The 23,622-nt window shown below is 36.1% G+C and overlaps 2 protein-coding genes across 7 annotated transcripts in view; one reads left to right on the top strand and one right to left on the bottom strand.

The window, feature by feature from the left end:
- Positions 1–23,622, bottom strand: part of RALGPS2 (Ral GEF with PH domain and SH3 binding motif 2) — a 273,721-nt gene that overhangs the window by 96,328 nt on the left and 153,771 nt on the right. The gene's annotated exons all lie outside the window — the stretch shown is intronic.
- Positions 401–14,062, top strand: ANGPTL1 (angiopoietin like 1). The gene is made up of 4 exons (XM_077825002.1): positions 401–1,223; positions 10,935–11,128; positions 12,553–12,823; positions 13,875–14,062. The coding sequence occupies exons 1-4, from the start codon at positions 401–403 to the stop codon at positions 14,060–14,062; spliced, it is 1,476 nt and encodes a 491-aa protein (XP_077681128.1).

Genomic DNA, 23,622 nt, shown 5'->3' with positions numbered 1-23,622 from the left:
ATTTATAAACGTATGTAGCCAGGCTTATGACCAAAGAACTACTGTGTTATCTGAATACATTGGAGCTTGTTTTCTGAAAATGTATTCATTCAAATTAAAGCTAAAATATGTCTACTGCTTGAAATCTTTCAGGTCTTGATGCTTCACCAAAGAAAGGAGGCAAGTTGTTCAATGCAGTGTAATTCTAAATAAATAAGTAATTTTGTGAAAATTAAATTTAATATGGTAAGAAAATCTCAGTTTGGCCAGCATCTACGGCAGATAAGTAAAAATTAGTGCTCTTCCATGATATGTTACTTGATATAAAGTAAGGCCTTAAAACTAGATTCTGATTAATTATTAACTTGCTTTCTATTTATCCAATGATTAGTCTTCTGAAAGCCATCACATTCATCTCAAAATGAAGATCTCTACATGGACTTTGGGTGTGCTATTATTCCTACTACTGTCTACAGGACACTGCACAGAAAAGTCTAAACTCAGTAAATTATCGAAGAGGCACCCTCGTTCAACAGATGGTGGAGAGGAAGGAAAAAAATGTGGTTATACTTTCTTGGTTCCTGAACAAAAAATTACAGGGCCAATTTGTGTAAACACCAAAGGACTAGGAGCAGATAACAGAAAAGATGAAATCACAAGGATGGACATAGAGAACCTGAAGGAAGTATTGTCCAAGCAGAAACGCGAGATTGATATCTTGCAGCTTGTGGTGGATGTGGATGGAAATATTGTGAATGAGGTAAAGCTGCTGAGAAAAGAAAGTCGCAACATGAACTCCCGAGTCACTCAGCTCTACATGCAGCTCTTGCATGAGATAATCCGAAAGCGCGATAATTCACTTGAGCTTTCCCAACTGGAAAATAAAATCCTCAATGTTACAACAGAAATGTTGAAAATGACAACACGATACAGGGAGCTTGAAATAAAATATGCAGCACTAACAGATCTTGTAAATAATCAGTCTGTGATTATCTCTTTATTGGAAGAGCAGTGCTTGCAGATACTGTCACGACAGGACACCGACAGATCTCCTCCTCTTGTTCAGGTGGTGCCACAGCACATTCCTAACAGCCAGCACTATACTCCCAGCCTTTTGGGAGGTAATGAGATACAGAGGGACCCAAGTTATCCTAGAGACAGAGACATAAGGCCACCACCTGATCCAGCTACTTCTCCTACAAAAAGTCCTTTCAGGATACCACCGCTAACTTTAATCAATGAAGGTGAGTTGATTAACATTATGTCCAAAATAAAGAGAATGTCATGTAAACAAATAGGCAACCCACTTACAATGCTTACTTACAACTAGAGTGGAATGAATAATTCAAAATGAATAATTTATTCAGCAAATTCAGCCTCTTCTGATGATAAATAGATTGACAGCAGCTGTAGATTTTCTCAAATTTATTTGTCAAATAATTTCTATGACTAATTCTTGACCTGTAGATAACATGAGAACTTTGCTGCAAGTATTTAATATTTGAAATTCAAGCTGTGTAGGTAAGTCTCACTGATTACAGGTTGTAGAGAACTACTTTTACTTCCAGACTGGATGAGCATAACTTGGAAACAAAATTTGATTTCTGCAAACACTGTCTGATATTTACTTATTACTTTTTCTATGAACTTTATTGTCCCACAAGTTACATTAGAATTTTGTGAACAGCAAAGAAAAGAGATAAACTTCCCGGTAGTAAATGCAGCTAGCAATGTTTGCTGTACTCACCAGTTCTACTTACACTCATTATACATTATCGCACTGTTGTGTTTCCAGCCTTAATGAATTCTTAACACTCGGCAGATTTTGACTTTATGATAACAGGACAATCTGATGTCACAATGATCCTCTAAACAACTTTTTATTCTTTAGGCTGAGAATCTCAAAGGAGCCTAGGATAGTAACACAACCAACTCCCACAAAAATTGAAGTTAGGTGCCTAATTCATTTAGGCTCTTTTAAAAATCCCAACTATAGATATTTAAAATGAAAAACAACATTTTTTCCAGCAAGGGAAAGATAATATTGCATTTGTTTTCTTTATGAAAATATCATGAACGCATATTGAGGAGATTCACCAAATGTTCTCAGTTCACTGTCCTACTTCACCCAATTATATAGATTCACAAAGTATTAAAAACAAAACCAGTGACAATGAAAGAAAAATGCATTTCATCTGGGGGTTACTGGAACTCCATCATGATTCCTAAAGGTCTTATTAATAGGGTAGATTTGATTTAAATCAAATTAAATCATGATTTAAATCACTAGTCAGGAAGATTCGATTTAATCATGGTTTTCTACATAAAAGTGCCTTCTTGTTGGTTGTTATAACCTTAATACATATTCTTCACAAATCAAGAGATAGATGTAGGTTTCATTTTTAGAAGGTACACACTCTACATTTTTAAACAGTGATTTATTCTGAAAACTTTTCAGATTAGTTTTACAGCTATATAAGAAAATGAATGACTGTTTGGTTATTTCATTTACCAAAGGTAATTGAAGCAGATATTTATGAAGTCATTGGGAGGTGAACGATCTCCAATTCAACAGGTTAATCATTAATATTTGGAGGATTTTCTTGCCATGCTGTATTAGGAGGAGAACATCACCAGACAGACAGTTAAATTGTTTTATTTAACTAAAACAACAACTTTAAGTATTCTGGATTTTTTTCTTCAACAGCAAACATATAATATTTTAACAAAACAAGCATATGTCCCTTGCTTCTCACATTTATCTCCAGACTTCTTCTCCTTGTCCAGATCTATTCTGCTCCCAATAATCTTCTATTCATTGAACTTTTTTAAACTTTGCTCTTTTAGAGATAGGTAAGGGATTGACTCTGTGTACTCATAATTTGCAGAGGGACAATAGGGTTAAGGTCTTAGTTCTCACCTCTATATATTATTTATTTTAAAAGATTTTTGCTGTTAACAAGCAAGTTACCTCTGGAGAGACAAATCCACAGTTTGAGAACTGCAAAACTAAGTGCCCCAATGGTATCTTCTAGACTGAGCACTGAGTCCCATTGGGTATATAGAAAGATTAACTTAAATAATCTATACAGAAACCTGTGGAACCCCATAAGATTGGGTTCCTAATCCATGAACGATTGGAACTCATTTACAAAACTTTTCTTAAACATTACATGAACATATTGTCTCATACTATAGAATTAGAATTTATAACCCCTATTCTATGATGAGATACCTTTGAGCTATAATGTATCTATCTTTAGATAGGCTTGGTCCTTAAAAATCCAATTTAAATAAAAAAATCATTGATTTTTATCCATCCTGGTTATTAAAAAAAACTCCACAGAATTATTTCCAACTGCATCACAAACTGTCAATTTATTCTGCTCAATCCTGAAAGTTTGGATTATTTTTTTTTTTAATCCATGCTTTCCAAGTAACCGTCTTTTTTCTTGCCTTTTATGAGCTTTTATAGCAAAAATGCTCTGAACTGGGTTTTAGACTCAGCTGGATATTCAACTGTGTTCCTGAGGGTGAAAACACACATTTATTGTGGCTATTCAACATACACTACAACCAACCTGCTGTTGATAAAAAGAGGGACTATATAGCTTGGGATTTGGGGAAAAGTTAGCCCACACAGTACAAATGAAATGCCAGATGTCATGAGAATTTAGATCACCTGTAAGTGGCAGAAAGGAAACAGAGCTAATACAAAAAAAGCTATGTTAATGGCTAGTCAGACAGCAACAGCAGAAGTCTCTTAAAAAAACCAAAACCAACTTTTAAACAAAACTACATGGGGATTTATTGTTTCCCCAGATACTCGTTCTCTCAGTTTTATAATTATAAACAGATAGGTATGTACATATGAGGAAAAGCAACAGCACAAACAAATGTTTGCTGTAAAACGTTTATCAAAAAGTCTCCTCTTTCCTCTACACATTTCTGGAAACTAAGTTAAAGAAATCTCAGTCAATTTATTCTAACATTAATGGGCTCATTTGCTGTGTGTTTTCTTTAAATACTGAGGTCTGTGAATTTTAAGAATGTGCATCCTGTACAGAGGTGGGAGAAAAAGGATTAAGTAGTTCCAAAGCTGGTAAAATGAAGATAATTAAAAGTTAAAATAAAAACCAGTATACAATAAATTACAAAGCTATTCCTAGTTCTCTCTCTGTTTCCTGTCATTAAGGTACCAACATGTGATAAAGCAGTGCAGAAGAGAAAAGGGCTGTAAAATAATAGGAAAAGTGAAAAACAACAAGAGGGGGATGTTAGTGTAGAAGATTATGCAGAAAATTTACAAATGGAGACTGCCAAATAAGACTAACAAAACCCAATAAGGTTGTCCTCATCAGATAAATGTTGTTAAAATGAAGAAAAGATTGTATAATGAAAGGTAAAACTGTCTTCTGGATATGTTATAGCATATTTTTCTCTCATTATATTTGAATCAACTGTTCTTCTCAAGTACTAATGAGTCACAGTCAAGCTACAACTGCAGGAAATAGTTTACATAAAACAGGTATTAGTATCTTTAATTGTGGGTTGGAAGGAAAACACATAGCACACTTGGAAAACTACTTTTTACACTGAGGTAAAAATATTAGAGAAATCAACCCCACAGAAGACAAGTTCCTAAAGGGGAAAAAAGTGTTTTCTATACAAATGCAAGATGCATACGTAAACAGAAAATTATGAATTCAGATAAACTAATTAAATAAACCTCAGTTGTATACTCAATTCCTAACACAAAAATAAGAAGCAATTTAAGCTTCATTCAAGAATCCTTCGAAGTCAATGGGAGCAGGTCAGGCACTCAGGTGCCAATTAAGCAATATACTTAATGTTTAATTTTAAACTTCAGTGCAACCACTTTCATTCTTAAGATGGGAACATGCTTAAGTAACTTTCTGAATCTGAGCCTCAGTGCACAAGCTGGACTGCACAGCAAGTAAGGAAATCATGCAACAGTTAATTTTAAGTATCTTACTAACGGTAGGAGGAAAGCTGCATGCAGGACAATTAATTTAAAATAAAAAAATACAGCTGTTCTGCATGGCAATTAAACTGAATATTTATATTTGCAACTACTTTATCAAAACAAATTATTAATACATTTGGTCCTAGTTCGTAACTTCGTTTGTGTACGAGGACCCTTATGCCTGTGCAAAACGAACTACTTATTTTAAGTACTTAAGTTCTCTTATTTCCTTATTTTAAGTACTTAGTTTAAAAAATATTTTCTCTGTAGAAATTAAAGTTATTGTTGGTTGAAAGTAATTAAAACCTACCACACGTGTGTGAACTACAATCTTCAACTGTTCATAACCAATCAAAACCAATTTTCAGTGGAATGTCAAAAGCATCTTTCCTCCTTAAGAACAGTCTCTCTGCCCAATTTCAACAGTCTATTCCCAAGTTTTGGAGTCAGTGCTGCTTTAATAAAAGTCTCAACACACACACAGATTCTAAGGCCAGAAGGGACCATTGTGATCATCTAGCCTGACCTCCTGTACAGCACAGGCCATAGAATTCCCCCAAAATAATTCCTAGAGCATATCTTTTAGACAAACATCCACTCTTGATTTAAAAATTGTGAGTGATGGAGAATCCATTATGACCCTTGGTAAATTGTTCCAGTGATTAATTACTCTCACTGTTAAAAATGTATGCCTTATTTCCAGTTGTTTACTTTTTTTAAAAGGGTATGAAATGTTTCCCCCTACTGTTCTGCTACTCAGAAATGGTTGAATCATTTTTGCTCAAACTCCACATACCCCCAAAACAAAAAACAACCAACTAACCAAAAAGCTCAGCTTCAGTTAGAGACCAGACTTGGAAAATAACAGCCGAAAAGGTGAAAAATTGAGAAAGTTATGAGCAAATGATAAATGTATTTAGTATGGAAATGTGTAGGCACATTTAACTATAGTTGTCACTATTCACACAAGCGATAATACCTCTTAAAATAATAAGAAGGAAAGTATAATTTTCATCTGTACTTCAGTGTTTCATATAAGATAAGTGAACATTAACGGCCTCACACACATCTTTGTTCTATAATCATGTTTCTTAGCTATTTAGTTTTTATTTCTTTCATTTTTCGATTCTCCTTTAATGTCTCCAAAATACTTATGAAAGACATCCAAGTACAAATTGCAGTTGCTCAGGAATAACAAAGTCTCTGGACAATCTACATTAGGTTATCCGCATTTTTTCTACTCAAATCAGGCATCAGTTTTGTTTTTTTTTTAAGTTATATTCCATCCTAAGAAAACAGTAATATCCCATCATCGTTTTCCTTTTTCACCACCTAACACATGTCAAAGTGTAATGCCCTAGAGATCAACCATCAGATTTGCTAAATCATTATATACTTAGGATGCAATTTTTGGTATTGTAATAGTAAAAATTCAGGACATGATCTCAAAAAGTGAAAATTACCAGCAGCACCCAAGCAAACAAAGATGACATGGGCCCTATGCTCCTCTCAAGATCTTAAATGCATATGTTGTTAAGTGCTAAAAGATTAGGTGTAGTTTTGTGAAATATTTCTGCTCTCCTTTGTTCTCACGTATTTAACAAAATTCCAAAGTTATGGTCTCTGTTCATGTTAATATTTCATTCTTAAAAACCAAAAGCTGTTAAAGAAATTATGTCTTTGGCTTTCAAGAGGAAATAGTAAACCTTTCTTTCTGGCTATGACATCAACGATAATAAGAATAGGTAATTAGAACTTAGTTAATTTTGTTGATGTGGAAACCAGAAAAGAATTCCACTCTAATTTCTGTATTCGGGTCTTCAATAATAATGACAGTAAGTAGTATTAAAACTTGGTTTTTCAGTAAACAGCTATGACTATGAGACACAAGGGGCCATACCATGTTCTCACTCACACCAGCATCTAACTTCGTAACTGGACAGAATTTGGTGGAGAGAGAAAAATCTGTCGAAGAAGGAAGATATAATTTATGTTCAGGCACTACTGTTATCACAACTAGACTTCAAGGATGACCATACAGATGAAGTCCTAATAGGGACACTGTACATTTGATATGTTATTCCTTTCATTAGCATAAAAACAACACCCCTTTACTTCAACACAGTGCAAACTATTTTATCAAGTCACAAATCTCAGTATTTCCAGTAAAAAGAAAAGGGGTACTTGTGGCACCTTATTTTCAGTGAACAACTACAAAAAAAGGATCATAGTTCCTATGTCATCATATATCAAAGGATTTATTTGTCCCAAGAAAGTGATGTAAGATAGTTAATCAAAGCTAAAGGATTTGTTGGATTTATTCACTCCTTCATTCTAGAACATAACTTTGAAACTTCTTCTACCACTTCAACATTTTACATCAGCAGTGTCTACAATTCTAAGGATCAAAATTTAGACAAATTGCATCCTGTGAGACTAACGCCAACTGAATTTTAGCAATGGTCAAAAGCTACTATGTAAACAGACTATTGTGACCTTCCATTGCTTAGCAGCAAGTCAAATAGCTCTACCGTTTGCTTTGGTCTCTAATGGTCCTGGAAATAAGAGTCCTAGATTCCTTTCCTCTGCACAGAACGTAGTATTTCAGCAACTGTTCTCAATATTTCAATCTACATTATAAAGCTTTGCTATTTTTCATGTTTTCACATATTTTATAAATCAATAAGTTGTTTTAGAACATTTATTATGGAGCCACACTGTTTTTTTAGAGTAACTGCCGTGTCAGTCTGTATTCGCAAAAAGAAAAGGAGTATTTGTGGCACCTCAGAGACTAAACAATTTATTTGAGCATAAGCTTTCGTGAGCTACAGAAGTGAGCTGTAGTTCACGAAAGCTTATGCTCAAATAAATTGGTTAGTCTCTGAGGTGCCACAAGTACTGTTTTTTTAACACAGCATCAAATTGTGCTAGGCCGTTGACAGAAAGCTCCCCATGCCCCAGGGAACTTTTACTCCAACTGGACACTTTCAGACAAAATACAAAAGAATGGAGAAAATTAGAACAGGCAAGGGAAGGTAATACAGAGCAAACAAAATGATTCAAAGGTGGCAGATATGGTCAAAGCAACAAGCAAGGGAAATGGTTTTGGCAGCAGCATTTTGAATACACTGGATGGGATGAAGTGGGTGTTGAGAAGGTAAGCAAAGAAAGCTACAGTACTCAAAATGGGAGATTATCAAGGCATGGCCAAAGGCTGGAAGTAATGACTTAAAGGTAGGGACAGCTTTGGATATGTTGGGAAGGAAGTAGCAATAATTTTGTTTCTATTACAGTTTCTGTTATTAACCCTATTTTTCACCCATCCAGCTTTCCAAAACTCATTTTTAAATTTCTCATGAGTAATAAAACTGGAAAGGGAGAATTTGAGGAAGTTTCAAGAAAATCCTAAACAAGCCATCTTTCAGATATTGGAATTAACACTTCTCTGATACATAAGCACCATTTTTGTTCAAAAACCAATCCAGTCTTTACACTTCAAAATCTAGTTTAGTTACCTAGGTCGCTGAGAATTCTGATAGACCCAGTTTTATAAACATGGGTCTTCAAATTTTAAAGTATATATTCCTTAACTTTGAAGTGTCATTAGCTAGACAGATTGTTGCTATGTGCCTTACAAACTTCTTAATGTTGCCAGTACACTGGCAGTGTTTCTGACTAGTAAAAATATGGATTATCAGCAGCTAGAAGTGCTGCTGATATACCAATGGGGCTTTTTAATGACACAAGTCCTTTACTGTGCTACGACCAGGTGACTATATGCACCACTAGCTTGGACAAAAGGTCTAGTCAGTTGCAAACATTGATAGTACACCAACACAATTTATAAAAATCATGAATCAATTCCCGCAGCACTTCTTGTAGTTGTTAGTGCCATCAACATTTGCCAAAGGGCTCAGTCAGGATTGCCACCTATGTTCCAGTGGTGTTTCTAAGCACTCTGAGCTGTTACCAGGTTATTATTCTTTTCAACTCCTCTAAACCCTTAAGTCATGATTTAAGATAGTAACAAGTATAACTGGATAAGCTTTTAATAACCAGGACTCCTAAAATGCATGACTGGAGAATTACAGGCCCAAATGACTTGCTAATAAAGAATGAAATCTCTGAGAGACCTGTAATAAATAAGTCATGGTTCCATTTGCCCAGAACTTCAAGCTGCATGGTGATTCAAGCTCGATATCAACTTTTAACAGCTATGGACTAGTTCTATAGATATCCTAGTTGATTACAGGTTTCCACAGCTAATATCAGACTACTACTCACAAGTCTTTAAAGAAACAGATAAAGAACCTCCATTAAGATGAAGTTAAGGGTGAAAATGGTTTTCACTAAGCAAGAACATTAAAGGGATACCACAACAAACTTCAGTGTGTTTCTTTCCAGACTGCCCTCACATATGGAATATTCGCCCTGAATTTAGCAGGTGCGTTACCAAAGGTCAGAAATTGCACATCCATCTTTTTGTTCCAAAATAGAGCAGAGATCAAATTAAGATTGTTGTATCTAGTCCATCATCTTAATAATTGAAGAGCACTGGAAAAAAAAATCCCACCTCTTAAAGTATTTTTTTTAAAAGATAATCACTATATTACTATTTGCTTAAATTGTTAATTGGGCAGGTTAGGTTTATTGTTTCAAATCAGTATCAGAATAGTAACCCAATAATGGTTACTCTAGATGTAGCATGAGCTTATATGGAGACAACTGATCAATTTATTAATATGTTTATATTATACTATAAACACAACAAAATAGTAATCAAACACTTTAAACAGAATGTTAACTTTTATTTGGACTTATTAAGTATACTGATTTTTCAAATCAGTTGCATTTAAGGGATTCATCATGAGCTAGCCATTATCAGAACATATCCAGTTCTTCATTATGAAAAAAGCTGACTAGAAGATGGTCTAAAACCAGTCCAAAAATCAATATAAATAGTGATGTTGTAACAGCATTAATTTTTTTTTGTGGGGGAAGGGATTAGTGGAGGTAGAAATTATAGCTGGATTTGTAATCTTTTAAGAGGGACACACCAACATAGGAAGGCTTTCCAAAATGTAAGCTGACAGTGTTTCCTACTGAACGCTCATACATCATCTTTCAGAAGTGGAGAGTATGTTTTGTAAATATAGTACTCAGAGCCTAAAAGAGAACTTTGAAGAGCTACAGTCAACAGCTGCATTTCTACATAACTGTAGATTTGAAACTCAACAAATGAACACTATTATCTGCTCAAAAATATCTGGTCCACTGCTTGCATGCTATCCTGGCTAACAGCCATGCACACATATTGTAACTGTCAAGAAATGGAAGTATAAAAATCATTAGATTTATAAAGGTTCCTGTCAGAGGGTTTGCAGAATTTGATAAAAGTTTTCTAATTAAATTCTAGTTCTGCTGCATTCTAGTTTACCTTTTACTTTATGACCACTTCAAATGTATACATTATAGGGAAGAAGTAAGCCAGTATCTGACGTTTGGTAAGGCTATACAAGCTAAAGTAGTTATGAAATGCGAGTTGCATTATTTGCTCATCTAATATCAGGGTGTAATTTGTGATACACAATAAAGAAAAAAGTTACCTAAATAACAGGTGTAGAGAGTCAAAAAATGCACTACCTGTTTAGCAAAATAGTTAACTATTTGTAAGGTTGGTGGGGGAAAATAGGCAAAATGTATAAAATTAACCAAATAAACTGGAAAGGATGTTTTGCAATGTTTACAATGGAAGTTTTAAATTTGCAGTTAAAATTAGAAAGTACGTACTTTCTAGCAGGAAACAGCAAGAATAAAATGGGATCTCAGATATTTACCACCTCTAAGTTAAAGTCTTGCATTGCAATACAAAGTCTTACACTATTAACTACATGTTATATGTAACTTGTGTCCCGCATGCACATTTTTTAAAAATAAGCTTAAGCTTAAGGCAGTTCTTTTCAAACAGGTCCTTTCAAAGACTGTCAACAAGCCAAAGAAGCTGGGCATTCCAACAGTGGGATTTATATGATCAAACCAGAAAACAGCAATGAACCAGTACAGTTATGGTGTGAGAACAGCCTGGACCCTGGAGGCTGGGCAGTTATTCAGAAAAGGACAGATGGATCTGTCAATTTCTTCAGGAATTGGGACAGTTATAAGGTAAGTTTTAGAATTTAGAAAAGTAACAGCTTCATTTTGGTGGGGACAGTAACCACTAGAATCTGCTATCAGTATTCACAAGATGCTATTTTTCAATGCATTTCTTCTCCACTGCAGTTAATTTTGCTACAAGATTAACACTTGAAAAAGAATCAGAAGTAAAATAGTTACCAAAGGACTAAGAATGAGCAAAAACTGAAGAGGTGAAAAAAAACAAGAAAAGTAAAAGCTAAGAAGGAGTTAAGCCACAAAGACTAATGTACAGACTTGCCTGTGAACTGGCATTATCATATATGGCTGGTCATATGTTATACATTTTACCTTTTAAATGTGCCAAGGAAGTGAATTAAGGCTACTATAAGAAGTTTAACTTTTGAATTTCTTGGAATCTGACTGTTAAAGCTGTATCCTTGATGACAAAATAACAAACTTTTACTTTATCCCCTCTTTTATAAAAGGAAAAAGGAGATTAAAATAATAAAGCACAAAACCAGACTTTTTACACACAACCTGAATAAAATATTTACCTTCAATAGCCTCAAAGAGTGTAACTCTGAATATTTCAGTATCAAGTGAAAGTTTTGTATTGGGTGTACACAATTGGTTTTTCAATTGCTTAACTTTCTTGGGAAAACTGGCCCACAAACTAGCTCTCACTTAGAGTGTTTTATGGAGAAAAAGAATTTGTAATCCTACTAAACACCACATAATTAAAAGAAAAACAATGAGTATTTTATTTACAACTCCAAACACTTTAGACATTGATAGTAAAATGGACATTTTCTTAGGGAAAGGAAACAATGCCTTGCAAATATTAGCAAAAAGGTATCATACCAGCAGTCTGTGATTCAAGACCAATAGCCTTACTGAATTTACTAGAACTGAAATCTAGAGTACACAGATGGATTGCTATTTCATTATATATGTAATCAGTCTACCTTGTAAAAGATACAAAAAAGTTATGCATCTTGAGAATTGGCTTACTCATCTATAATTATCTTTTGTGCCTCAAAGTACTTCATGCAATGGGTTAGTCATATGGTCTTAATGGACAACATTTGTTGTGCCACAGAAAATATTGTTCCAGTATTCAAAAAGCACATTGTGGAAATCAAAGGTGCAAAGGATCAGATTCTGACATCTTCACTCATGCTGAGTAATACATTACACTGCCAGTAGTCCCACTGATATCAGTGAGACAACTCATGGAGTGTAGTACTACTTAGATTGAATAAAGGTGACAGAAATTGGCCCAAAGGAACTAATTGAAAGGGTGGCGCAGAAGTTTAAAAGCTTAACAGTTTTTAGTTTAGATACACATATTCTACTGGGATATACTACTACTACTACTGATAAATGTCTTCATTCAATAGATTCAGAAAAACTAGTAGATTTAACCTCATATTCTGGTTTTCTTTGTACAGAAAGGATTTGGAAATGTTGATGGAGAGTACTGGCTGGGACTAGAAAATATTTACATGCTTACCAATCAGGACAATTATAGGCTATTGATTGAACTAGAAGACTGGAGTAATAAGAAAGTCTATGCAGAATACAGCAGTTTTCGCCTGGAGCCTGAAAGTGAATTCTATAGGCTGCGTCTGGGAACTTACCAGGGAAATGCAGGGGACTCCATGATATGGCACAATGGAAAACAATTTACAACACTGGACAGAGATAGAGATACATACACAGGTAAGGGAATTTTAATGATGTTATACATATGAAAAAGCTGTTCAATGCAACAGATTCCATTGGTAGTGCCACCTTTTGCATATATAACTGTTTCGAGAAATAATACAGAAGACAGAAACTCAGATCAAACACTTCATGCTCCAGAATAATTTAAAGATTCTTATCAAGATGGATTAACTGAGTCATTGTCTATAAGAAAAATTTATCTGCAGAGATTTGTACATGTGCTTAGCTTGAATTACTTAGTAGTCCCATTGATGGGACTATATACAGGTGAATAAAATTAAGTAGATGAATAAGTCTTTGTAGGATCAGGGCCTTGCATGTTACTTGTATCTATAGTAAGTACAACATTTTCTGACAAAATATTATTCTTTTTGATGATGCCCCTTTAATGATAAAAAGCTCTAATATAAAATTGTTGGTTGCTTAAAAACTGAAAATGACCCACAGAAAAACATACTGTGTTATGGCACCAATCATTGTCCAGTTTTGGCCCTCAACGTAGGTAGGATCTTAAAAATAATGATAACTTAAAAAATTGCTGTTATCATTGTTACTTTTAAAACTTCGGAGAAGACTGACCACCATCTCCCTTCATAAGGTAAACTTCACCACAAATCACTGAAATTGAAACTTAAGGCACAAGTCATGTTGCTCCCGCAAAAGTACTTCAGAACAGTTTACAGCAGATATTCTTAACGATTGCTTACATAGGAAAGTAATAAAGTATTTAATATGTTTTTTAGTTTCTTTCATTATAATTAAGCAGCTGAAATCAAAGAGCAGAGCCAGCACCATGTGACCAGCCAGCTCTCCTCAGATTACCAGCAATCTTCTGTGAACTGCAGTTTGTAGTTGCAACGGAGTTTAGAGAACTGTAAGTGGAAGGAGAAGTGATTCATCTCATCACAAATGGGAGGCAAAGTGGCTTGCAAGACAAGCACTATGTTAATATGTAGGACATAGATTCAAAAAGTTTGAGAATCCATGGTCTATTATTTCCCCTCTGAAGTGCTGAGGTTTCACTTATTTTATTCTCTCCCAACAGGAAATTGTGCCCATTTTCACAAAGGAGGCTGGTGGTACAATGCTTGCGCACATTCTAACCTTAATGGAGTGTGGTACAGAGGAGGCCATTACAGAAGCAAATATCAGGATGGGATTTTTTGGGCTGAGTACAGAGGAGGTTCATATTCCCTGAAAGCAGTTCAGATGATGATCAGACCCATTGACTGAAAAAACCCCTCCCCCATACCTCACCATCTCAAGTGATCAAATATAAAACTTTTCAGTGCTTGAGCTCCAGGAAAAAAAAAAGTTACATTTAAACTCTTATTTTGCACAATTTAGCTCTCCAAAGTGCTACAAGTGTTTTGGGTTTGTTTGTTTTTTTAAACTTTCTCACTGTGATACAATATGTATTAAATATACAGCTTCTAATAATTCACAAAACACACAAGATGGTTAAACATTTGCAATAAATATTGATCTTCATTAAAGCCCTATACATTTTACATTAATTGCAGCCATTAAAATTATTAAAATAGTTCTTAGATTACAGTACAAGTTTCTCCAGATCAGTTCAACCTTTAAATGTAAAAATGTGAAACTATTTGTCTTATTTTAATGTGAAAATGAATTCATTTTCAGTTATTTAATAGTTTTTTAAAAACTGATTATAAGATTACTTTCAATGTATATCTGATCTTACATTGTTTTAACATTTACATACACAATGAGTTTGCACCCTAAAATGGTAGACAGAAAATTGGAGAGAAACTCTAGTTTTGCCAGCAGAAATATATTTTGTTGCAAATAAACGATAAAGTTATTTCCACATGAAGTTGTGAATTCAACATAAAATAGTTGCTAATAATGTAGCCTGTTTCTTACAGGACATGTGTATCCTGCTTCCCATCAAAGCGTTTAGGAGAAATGTTTTCTTAGCACAATAAAAACAAAATACAATTCTTATAACACAAACTTAACACTCTTATAAATGCATGAGTAAATTCCACAGTGCTCATGTCTTTTCTATTTGTCTTTGTATTGAACACATGTGGCATGCAGGCCATGCTATCTATGGTATGCATGCTACTGAATAGGAAAATCATTCTTGATCACTTGAAAACTCGAAGATAATCAGCAAAATAGGTAAAAACTTTAAAAAATGTTTTACTAGAATATATGAAATACACATTTTCTCAACCTTTTGCAAATTGTGACCCAACTGGCATTTTGAAATAATTGCAATCTAATCTCAGCTTCCAAGAAGGCATTAAAATTCAATTTTTTTTTCATTTTTATTAGTTCATGACTTGAACAGAATTCAGCATGTTATAACATGTTGACACTACATAGTAAATTCAGAAAATATGATGCAGTTAAAGAAATTAATGTTAATTACTATATTAATTTATTTCTAAACTTCGTACAAAAATGCAGTCTGGGGACATTTGTGCTTGCCTAGATGAGGAAAGATGTAGATCAACTTCAAAAGCAAGAAAAGAGTGGTATTTCTAAGGCAAATTTGGGTTGACACTCTTGTGGCTCAGATATAAATGGATGGAAGGGACTTTTATTACTTCACTCATACTTTCCAGGTACTGATTAGGTACACAAGAAACCCAGCATAGAGTAAAGAGTTTCTTGGTTTCATAGACTCAAGTTGACTTTGCCAAGTATTAACAAAGAACAGTCCCACCTATAGCACTATTTACTAGTTTGCTCAACAAAATGATTCAAAATCCAATTCTTAAGTTAATCAGTCTCAAATGTTAATAGTCACAAAACTGCACCGTCCTGAAGTTGTGAGCTGATGACTTTTTAAAATGGTAACATTTTACAATATAAAATATTCAGAATCATGTGAATATCTCAAATCTATCATTTTGAACACTATAAGAACAGGGTTTGTTTAGTTGGAGAAATACCATTTAAAGATCAGAAAGCGTTTTCAGAGTAAACAAGCCTACACCACAACTTAGTAAGAGATCTGTGAAAATCCCATCTCCAAACCTATAAAAGATTATACTAGAGAGAAGTTCTGCCTCAGTACAGGCAGAGCAGCTTACTCTGTAATACCTAGTAAGGATGAGAGTTGTAGACTAAATTGCATCCTTGCATATCTGCTGTAAAGACATATTGTACCTCCACCTAACTGTCTAGCTGAATGTCCTAAGGGACAAAGTATATTCTGGGGCATTAAAAGGAACAAAAGTTCACATTCTCAACCACTTAGACAAAATCATTCTAGGATAGTTGCTATGTATAACAGTATTGTGGCTGGCACGCCAATAGCTGGTTCTTTCAATTAAAGCTATATTCGGACTCAATCAATCAATACACTACAGGTCTGAAACACAATCTTTGTAGATCAGGGGTCAGCAACCTTTCAGAAGTGGTGTGCCGAGTCTTCATTTATTCACTTTAATTTAAGGTTTTGCCTGCCAATAATACATTTTAATGTTTTTTAGAAGGTCTCTCTCTATAAGTCTATATATTATATAACTAAACTATTGTCATATGTAAAGTAAACAAGGTTTTCAAAAGGTTTAAGAAGCTTCATTTAAAATTAAATTAAAATGCTGGTCGTATGCTGCTGGCCTGCTCAGCCCGCTGCCAGCCTGGGGTTCCGTTCACCTAGGCTGGCAGCAGGCTGAGTGGGGCCTGCGGCTGGGACCCAGCAGGCAGCAACATGGCATTAAAAATCGGCATGCGTGCCATAGGCTGCCGACCCCTGTTGTAGATTAATGTATGATTAGCCAGTGGTGGCTTTTGTAAATATTTTATTTTTATTCATTTCATGTTTAGTATCAATGCATAGGTAAATTGAAAAGTTACTGTCTATAATATAGCCAATTGCTTAACTACACTTGTCGTTTAATATTAAAAATGTTTGAGAGACCAAACAGTGAAGCATAGCCAAGTTTATCAACTGAAGACAATGCAGTTCAACGCAGAAAGAAAAGAATTATTACTTCACAGAATCCTTCAGGGAAGCTTGTTTCTCACAGCATGAAATTCACCTTACACAGAAGAGGTGCTCACAATATACTCCCCCCTTCCAACCCTACCTAATATTTATATCATGGTTGTTTACTAAGTAAAAGCACTCTGTACATCACCTAAGACTAAGCACCAACTAGTTTTTTATCTTGTATTTCCTGGCACCATGACTTCTTTCTCAGTTTTGGATACTTCATTTCAAACCAGGTTCCTGCGAAAGTACCTTGCAACTTGTACTAGGACAGAGAACAAACGTATCTTATCTTTGACATGTTTCATATTTTCCAGTGCCAAAGCTGACTTCATCTTTGCAGGTATTGTGGCTATATATCTTGACATTAGTGAATGGATGGCGACAGGATTGTGGGAAAGACATAATTCAGTTAATATAACTGCCCACGTGTTGGAAAAAACACAATATTAAGGCGGTGTGCACTATGCCTAACATATATGTATCGACTAACAAAGCGCATGTAAACCAAACCCAACTTGTTTAATGAAGTGCTTTAGACTTCTTCGGTTCATGAGAATAAACCGAAAGGAAAAACAAAATATATGGCTACAAATATTGAAGGCTGGCATATCGTTTGCTTGAAAAATACAAAGTAACATCAGCTAACACATTTATGTAACATTTATTCAGTCGGAAACAATGGGATTTAATGATCATTCCTCTTTGAACAAACAGCATTCCCCTGAAACAAATGTTTCCTTTAAAAAAAACCCCACCTGTGTTAATAAAAGAGAGAGTGCGCCATGGTAATCACAAAATGAAGTGCTTCTCCATCTGTTACTAACTGCAATTTCATGGGAAATATCAGTAAGTCCAAACAAGAACTCAAAATTCTGCTCTCAGAAATAAGATTTTTTTTTCAAACTGTGGCTGCTGTCACAGTACTTTTGGAATGTGCATTTCCCCACGCCCTGTATCAAAATATTTCCTGTGAAATGACACTTCACCCTGAATGGTCCCTTAGAATATGTGCTAACTACTTATGCAAAACCATCTGTTTGAGCTTTTACATAGCTGTGACACTCTTAGTACCTTTCCCAGACCTGAAGTGCTCTGCATAGCTCCAAAGTTTGCCTCTCCCACCATCAGAAGTTGGTCCAATAAAAGATATTACCTCATCCACCTCATCTCTCCATTTCCCTTTTGTCATTCAAAACTAGGTTCAGTATGTCACTTTCTCTGTCAGGCTTTTACTGTCGGATTCCATTGGACTTTAAGCAGTCTTCAGCTTTCCTTTTTTACCACTACCCCACTGTCACCTCAGAGTTCATTTCAATATTTCATTAGGAAAACTTAGAGAATCTGCATTATCTAAATTACAGTTACATTTCTAATTAAGGCAGTTATTTTACAGCTGCACTAATCTAGACTTCATTCAATATAATCTGACTTTCTAAGAAAATTAAGTAAATTTTATTGTAATTGCCAAAAACAATGCAGCAGTTTCTGAGAAAAGAGGTGAGTGAAAATTACGTTTTGCCCATCTTTAAAGCTTCTAGTGACCTTTTCTTTGAGACGCTGTGGTGTCCCCATACTTTGGAGCAGGGACTGCTTCCTTGAAAGCTGGATGGAGAGTCGACTTTTTGACATTCAAAAGTAGCCCCATGTCTGAAAAAAGGTGGTTGTATAGGCAATGTGGTTTAACAGATTATCATGAACAGCACCTTTCAATAGCCAATCGTCCAAATATGGATAAACAAAAATGCTCTGCTTTCTCAAATGAGCTGCTACCACAAGGAGGCACTTTGCAAATACTCTTGATGCCATGGACAAGCCAAATGGCGACATCTTGTATTGGAAATGGCATCCCGCCACCACAAAACAAAAGGTACTTCTGATGACTGCATCTGATGAAAACATGAAAATGTGTGTCCTTTTAAATCAAGTGTCACAAACCAACCCATAGTTGAAAATGAAGGGTTTATGGAGGCCAGAATGAATATAAAGAACTGAAACGTTCAAATGTATTAAATCTAAAATCAGATGATGAACCCATCCACCCCCAATATCTTGAATAAAAAGCCTAACCCCTCAGATGTTGATGTGATAGCTCTTTGACAGCCCCTATCAGAAGCACTTCTCAAAGTAGAATAGTCTAATGAGAAGGTTTCCTGAAAACAGACAGGTAGGAGGAATTGAAAGGGGCAGTTTCTCAAACTGAATGGCATAGCTCTTTTCTATATATTTCTAGGATCTGTAATAAGCCTCCATTTGTGGATACCATGGACTAGTCTGTCTCCAAACAAAGGAAGGGAAGGGTCCTTGCTGACTAGTTCTCGACTCTCAATCCTCACATCAAATCCGATACCTACTGTTCAATGAAAACGAGAGGGAGGAAGCAGCTGGTTTAGATTTAGGCCTCGATTTAAAAAGCCTACTTCTTGTATTCGCTCTTCAAATACCTACCTTGCTGGTGTTGTTGCTAACGTCTTTGACTTAATGAGAAGTAAGTTGAGGAAGATTGTGGCTAATATTGTTTCTGATAACGAAAACGAGGAGATGTCCTCCTAGTAGAAGAAATCAAGCCCAAAGAGTGAGCTGTTGATCTTGTCTCCTTCAGGTTTTCTAGCAACTCATCCATCTTTTCACTGAAAAGACCTCCCATTCAAAAGGGAAATCTTCCACCTTAATTCTAGTATCCAGAGAAGAGAAGTGCAGCCAAGCATGTGTCTCCTCAGAGTAACTAAAGAAGCAAATCCTCTGGTGGAAGAGTCCAAGACAAAACAAATCTCTGAGGGCATCCTTTGCCACATTTTAACCCTCCATTAGCATAGCATTTCACAATCTCCTTTTGTCATGTGTTAAATCCTGCACAAACAATGCCATCTTTTCCTACAGGTGGAACTGATAGCAGGCCATAACTGCTTGATAATTTGCTACCCTAATAACAAGAGAGGAAGAGGAAAACACCTATCTCTTTCCTTTCTCTATCAGCAGAAGTGGAACCATATCTCAACCTGCGACTGGCAGCAAGCACCACGAGCAAAATATGAACAAGGTGTATGTTAAAATATAAAAACCCCTCCAAAGGTATCTGATATTTATCAGCCTTATTGAAAATAGGCTGGCAAGAAGCAGGAGTGGACCAAACAGTCTTAGCAGAGTACAGCAGACCATCGAGAATCGGTAATGACATCCTACTCTAGGAGGTAGCCCCAAGAATGTCAAACACTGGATGGGTTTCCTCCAGTTACTGAAGGTATGTTCAACATGGATGCCATGCAATCCATCAGGTCATGGAATTGCAGAGCATCCCCAGAGAGGAAGAGGCAGAAGCCACTCTCACATGCTCATCTGATGACAAATCAGGATCATAATCTGTGTCAGTACGCTCTTGTTCAAAAAGAGGAGCCATTGCCTCATCTTCTTCATCACTGTCTGGGATGCAAATGGCACCAGTGGAACCAATACGAGGATTTCTCCACTGCTGAATCCTTTAAAGATGAAACATCACCTTTCCAGTTCATAAGGAGGACAACTGAAAAATGCCTGTGGTGGCACCCAATAAGATCATGGAGCCCAGGACTACTAGTCACCCCAAAAACTGGGAATTGGGAACATACCATAGTAGAAAGAGCAAAGGAAGCATGAACCAGGAGGAAACAAATCTCTCTATTCTATCCTCCTCTAAACACAGATCCGGCCTCAGATCCATGACAGAGCACACTGGAGAAGGAACAGACCCCAGGTGTGGAGAGAAATGAACAAGAGAAAAAAATTATTTCTGGAGACCTTGTAGGTGTCTTAAGAGGAGGAGGTGGTAAAAAAGGATCAAAAGAAAGACTCATAATCCCCTGTTTTCCTCTTAGGTGAAGATGCTGTCAACCTCTGAACAGAAGAAGCCCTGTCTCTTCCCCAAGACCTTCTAACTTTCAATTCAAGGAATGCTTGGAAGCCAGTAAAAATCTTTTGTGGATCTGAAGATGGACCCGGGACCTGAGGTTGAAGCCACAGATCTTGATAGCGCATGATGACCTAATGAAATATTCAAATTTAGTCTTTAGTCCTCAAATCAGAACCTGGAAAAGTAGAGACCCTATCAGGACTGGACAGATCCAATAAATCTCACTTGCGGGATCTGGCACTGCTAACAATGTCCGATTCCTCCCTTGCTTCTACTCTGAAATTGACACAGCTGGAGTCAACAATATGACTCTTGGTTCTGCAGCAGGCAGCCTGACTTTCCCCATCATTGGTGCCTTCAAAGTCCTGACCACTCGAGCAACAGGATCCCAAGCCAGACCCAATGAAGGTTCCAATTTCCTGGAATCTTTTAAGCTGCTTTGACTTGCTGGAGAAAGTCACAGGAGCAGAGAGACTGGCCTCCTTAGATCTTGGATCCAACAAATGCCAAAAACTAGAAGGTTTAGCTTCAAGAGCCTCCTTAAGGTTAAGCACCTGCAATCTTTGCCTCTCCTTGTGAACTCTGGGCATGAAAGTCCACCAGATGGAACACCGAGAAGGAGAGTGGCTCTCTGCCAAGTACTTCAGGCATCTAAGACAGTTATCCAACACTGGGACACGAAGCACATCAGTTGAATACCGGCTTCTTCTTTTTCTTCAGTTCCACCATAACCCAGAACTGACTACTAACTTAACTAAGTATACTTATCACTGAACTATAACTATACTAAACAATTACAAAGACACCAAGAAATGGAGAAAACCCCCAGACTGAGCGGATCAGAGCAGTTCACTTCCACCTGGCACAACAATTGGAAGGAACTGAGTTAGTAGAAGGCGCTGTACATTCTTTCCCTCAGCATATTCAGAGATGCTGAAGGTAGAAACACGAGGGGCATCCAAGCACAGACACTGCTTAGAGAGGATTCTACCATTAGGGACCAAAAGGCGGTGCAGTATCCATAAAAGGGACTATGCAGAGCCACACAAAGAACTGTGCTCTAAATATATTAGTCGGGTTCTTTGCATATTAACCTGATTCTGAATAAGTAATGTACAATATAGTATGTTAATGTTTTATTGCAACTTTGCCTTAATTAAAAGTTTAAAAAATCCCCCCAAAACAGTAACTGCTGTATAATGTTATACACACTAAAACCCCCCAGCTCCTAGGTGTTTCAAATTGTGCATTCAAAATTAGTGGATACTTTTGACCTTAATCTCTTAATCTCTATCCCTCCATTCCCCATCTATATAATGGGGATAATATCAACTCATCTTATAGGGGTGTTATGAAAATACAATTCACTGTTTTTGACGCATTCAGATACTATAGTAATGAGCGCCATAAGAAAACCCATGAGGAAATTAACAATTCTGTTTCCAGAGTAGAGTTTGAATAGCATGCAGTAAATAAAGCATAGGGCCACACAATGTACAAGCAGAAACATTATTAAACAGTAGCTCATTAAGTGAGCATCGTTCATCCAGTGCACTGAATGAAACAGTATCCTTTAGAAAAAAACCCGATCATGTAATTAAAGACTGCGATGCATACACACAAGGGAGACAGTTAAGGTTGCACAGGCAACCTTAATTCTGACATTTCTTAACTTCTGAGTGCTTGACATTGCAACCTTAATACTGTTCTTTTAATGTACGTTTTTTGTATGCAATACATACACCCACACACACATTAAATACACATATATACACACACACAAATTATTTCCCCAAGGGAAGACTTACAAGACTGCAAAAATCACATCTCAAGGGAAACCATAAGCAGTGCACTTGGAAGATTTGCTCAATTTACTGACTTCAATTTTTGCCTGACTAAAGGTATTTTTCTGCATAATTGTCTTTCCCAGAGTAACATCCTCAGTAGTATAAATTGTATTGCCTCCCCATTAGGGAAATGAAATAGGCATGCCTACAAGAATTATACATGGAGAATATTTATCATGTTCCATACCCCTATGCAGCACACTATTCTATTTTTCTCTCTCTCCTACAGAATGAGTGTTGTCAAAGTGCCAAATCCCCAACACAACACTTAAGATTGTTCTGTAATTTATGACAAGAACAAATAAAATTTTTTAATGATTTTCAGATTTAGGGCAGTAATTCACAATTTTTTCCTTATGATTTGCCAGACTAGTACTCACCAGACAAATGTTTATACCTTTACTCTGAAAACCTCTTCTTCCCCCCTCCCGCAGCTCCAACAGCTTAGCACAACTGATCTCACCTCCAGTGAAACACAAATATAAAAGACTTTCAAGGAGTAGTAAATTTTAGGTCAAGAAAACATCTTTTATTTCTAGCAGTATGACCCACTTGTTTTACTGTGAAGTCGGCAGCACAACTATAACAAGGGCTTTGTCAGAATTTCCATTATAAACCTTTTTCAGAAAGGTTATATTTTGCTTAGAATAAAATAAACATGACTTATCCATTCTCAGTTTGCGTTGACAATTTAAATTGGCCATATAAGATATGTCTTCACTACAGAATTAACTTGGGTGATTGGCACCTAGGTTTGAGCACCCAGGTTAGCCTAGCCTGGGTATGAATGGCCACACTGAAAAGCCACATTTGAGTTACTGAGTGCACATTGGTGCTCCACTCACCGGTATGTCACTAGGAATTCTGGGGGCAAATCTGATGGTTCTTAGTACCTCACTAAGTGGAGATGGTCGGATTCCTTCCCAGTGAACTGTGGAAGAATGTGCCTGACCTTCTTGGCTCAGGGGGAATTATGAGAAGGAACTGGAGGACTAATACCACGAGCGATTTAGCCTTCATGCTCACTTGTGCTTTAGCCTATAACCACAGATGTACCAGCAAGCCCCAAGAGAAAGCAACAAAT

This window comes from Eretmochelys imbricata, chromosome 8 (assembly GCF_965152235.1).
Source record: "Eretmochelys imbricata isolate rEreImb1 chromosome 8, rEreImb1.hap1, whole genome shotgun sequence".
Taxonomy (NCBI): domain Eukaryota; kingdom Metazoa; phylum Chordata; order Testudines; family Cheloniidae; genus Eretmochelys; species Eretmochelys imbricata.
Note: the sequence above shows the minus strand (reverse complement) of the source record. Positions and strands in the feature narration are given on the sequence as shown.

Bases quoted from the DNA above. Each gene is read 5' to 3' on its own strand.
- ANGPTL1 (XM_077825002.1), top strand. From the start codon at position 401: ATGAAGATCTCTACATGGACTTTGGGTGTGCTATTATTCCTACTACTG. The intron at 1,224-10,934 runs GTGAGTTGATTA...CTTTTCAAACAG, and splicing joins GCTAACTTTAATCAATGAAG to GTCCTTTCAAAGACTGTCAA. The intron at 12,824-13,874 runs GTAAGGGAATTT...CTCTCCCAACAG, and splicing joins AGATAGAGATACATACACAG to GAAATTGTGCCCATTTTCAC.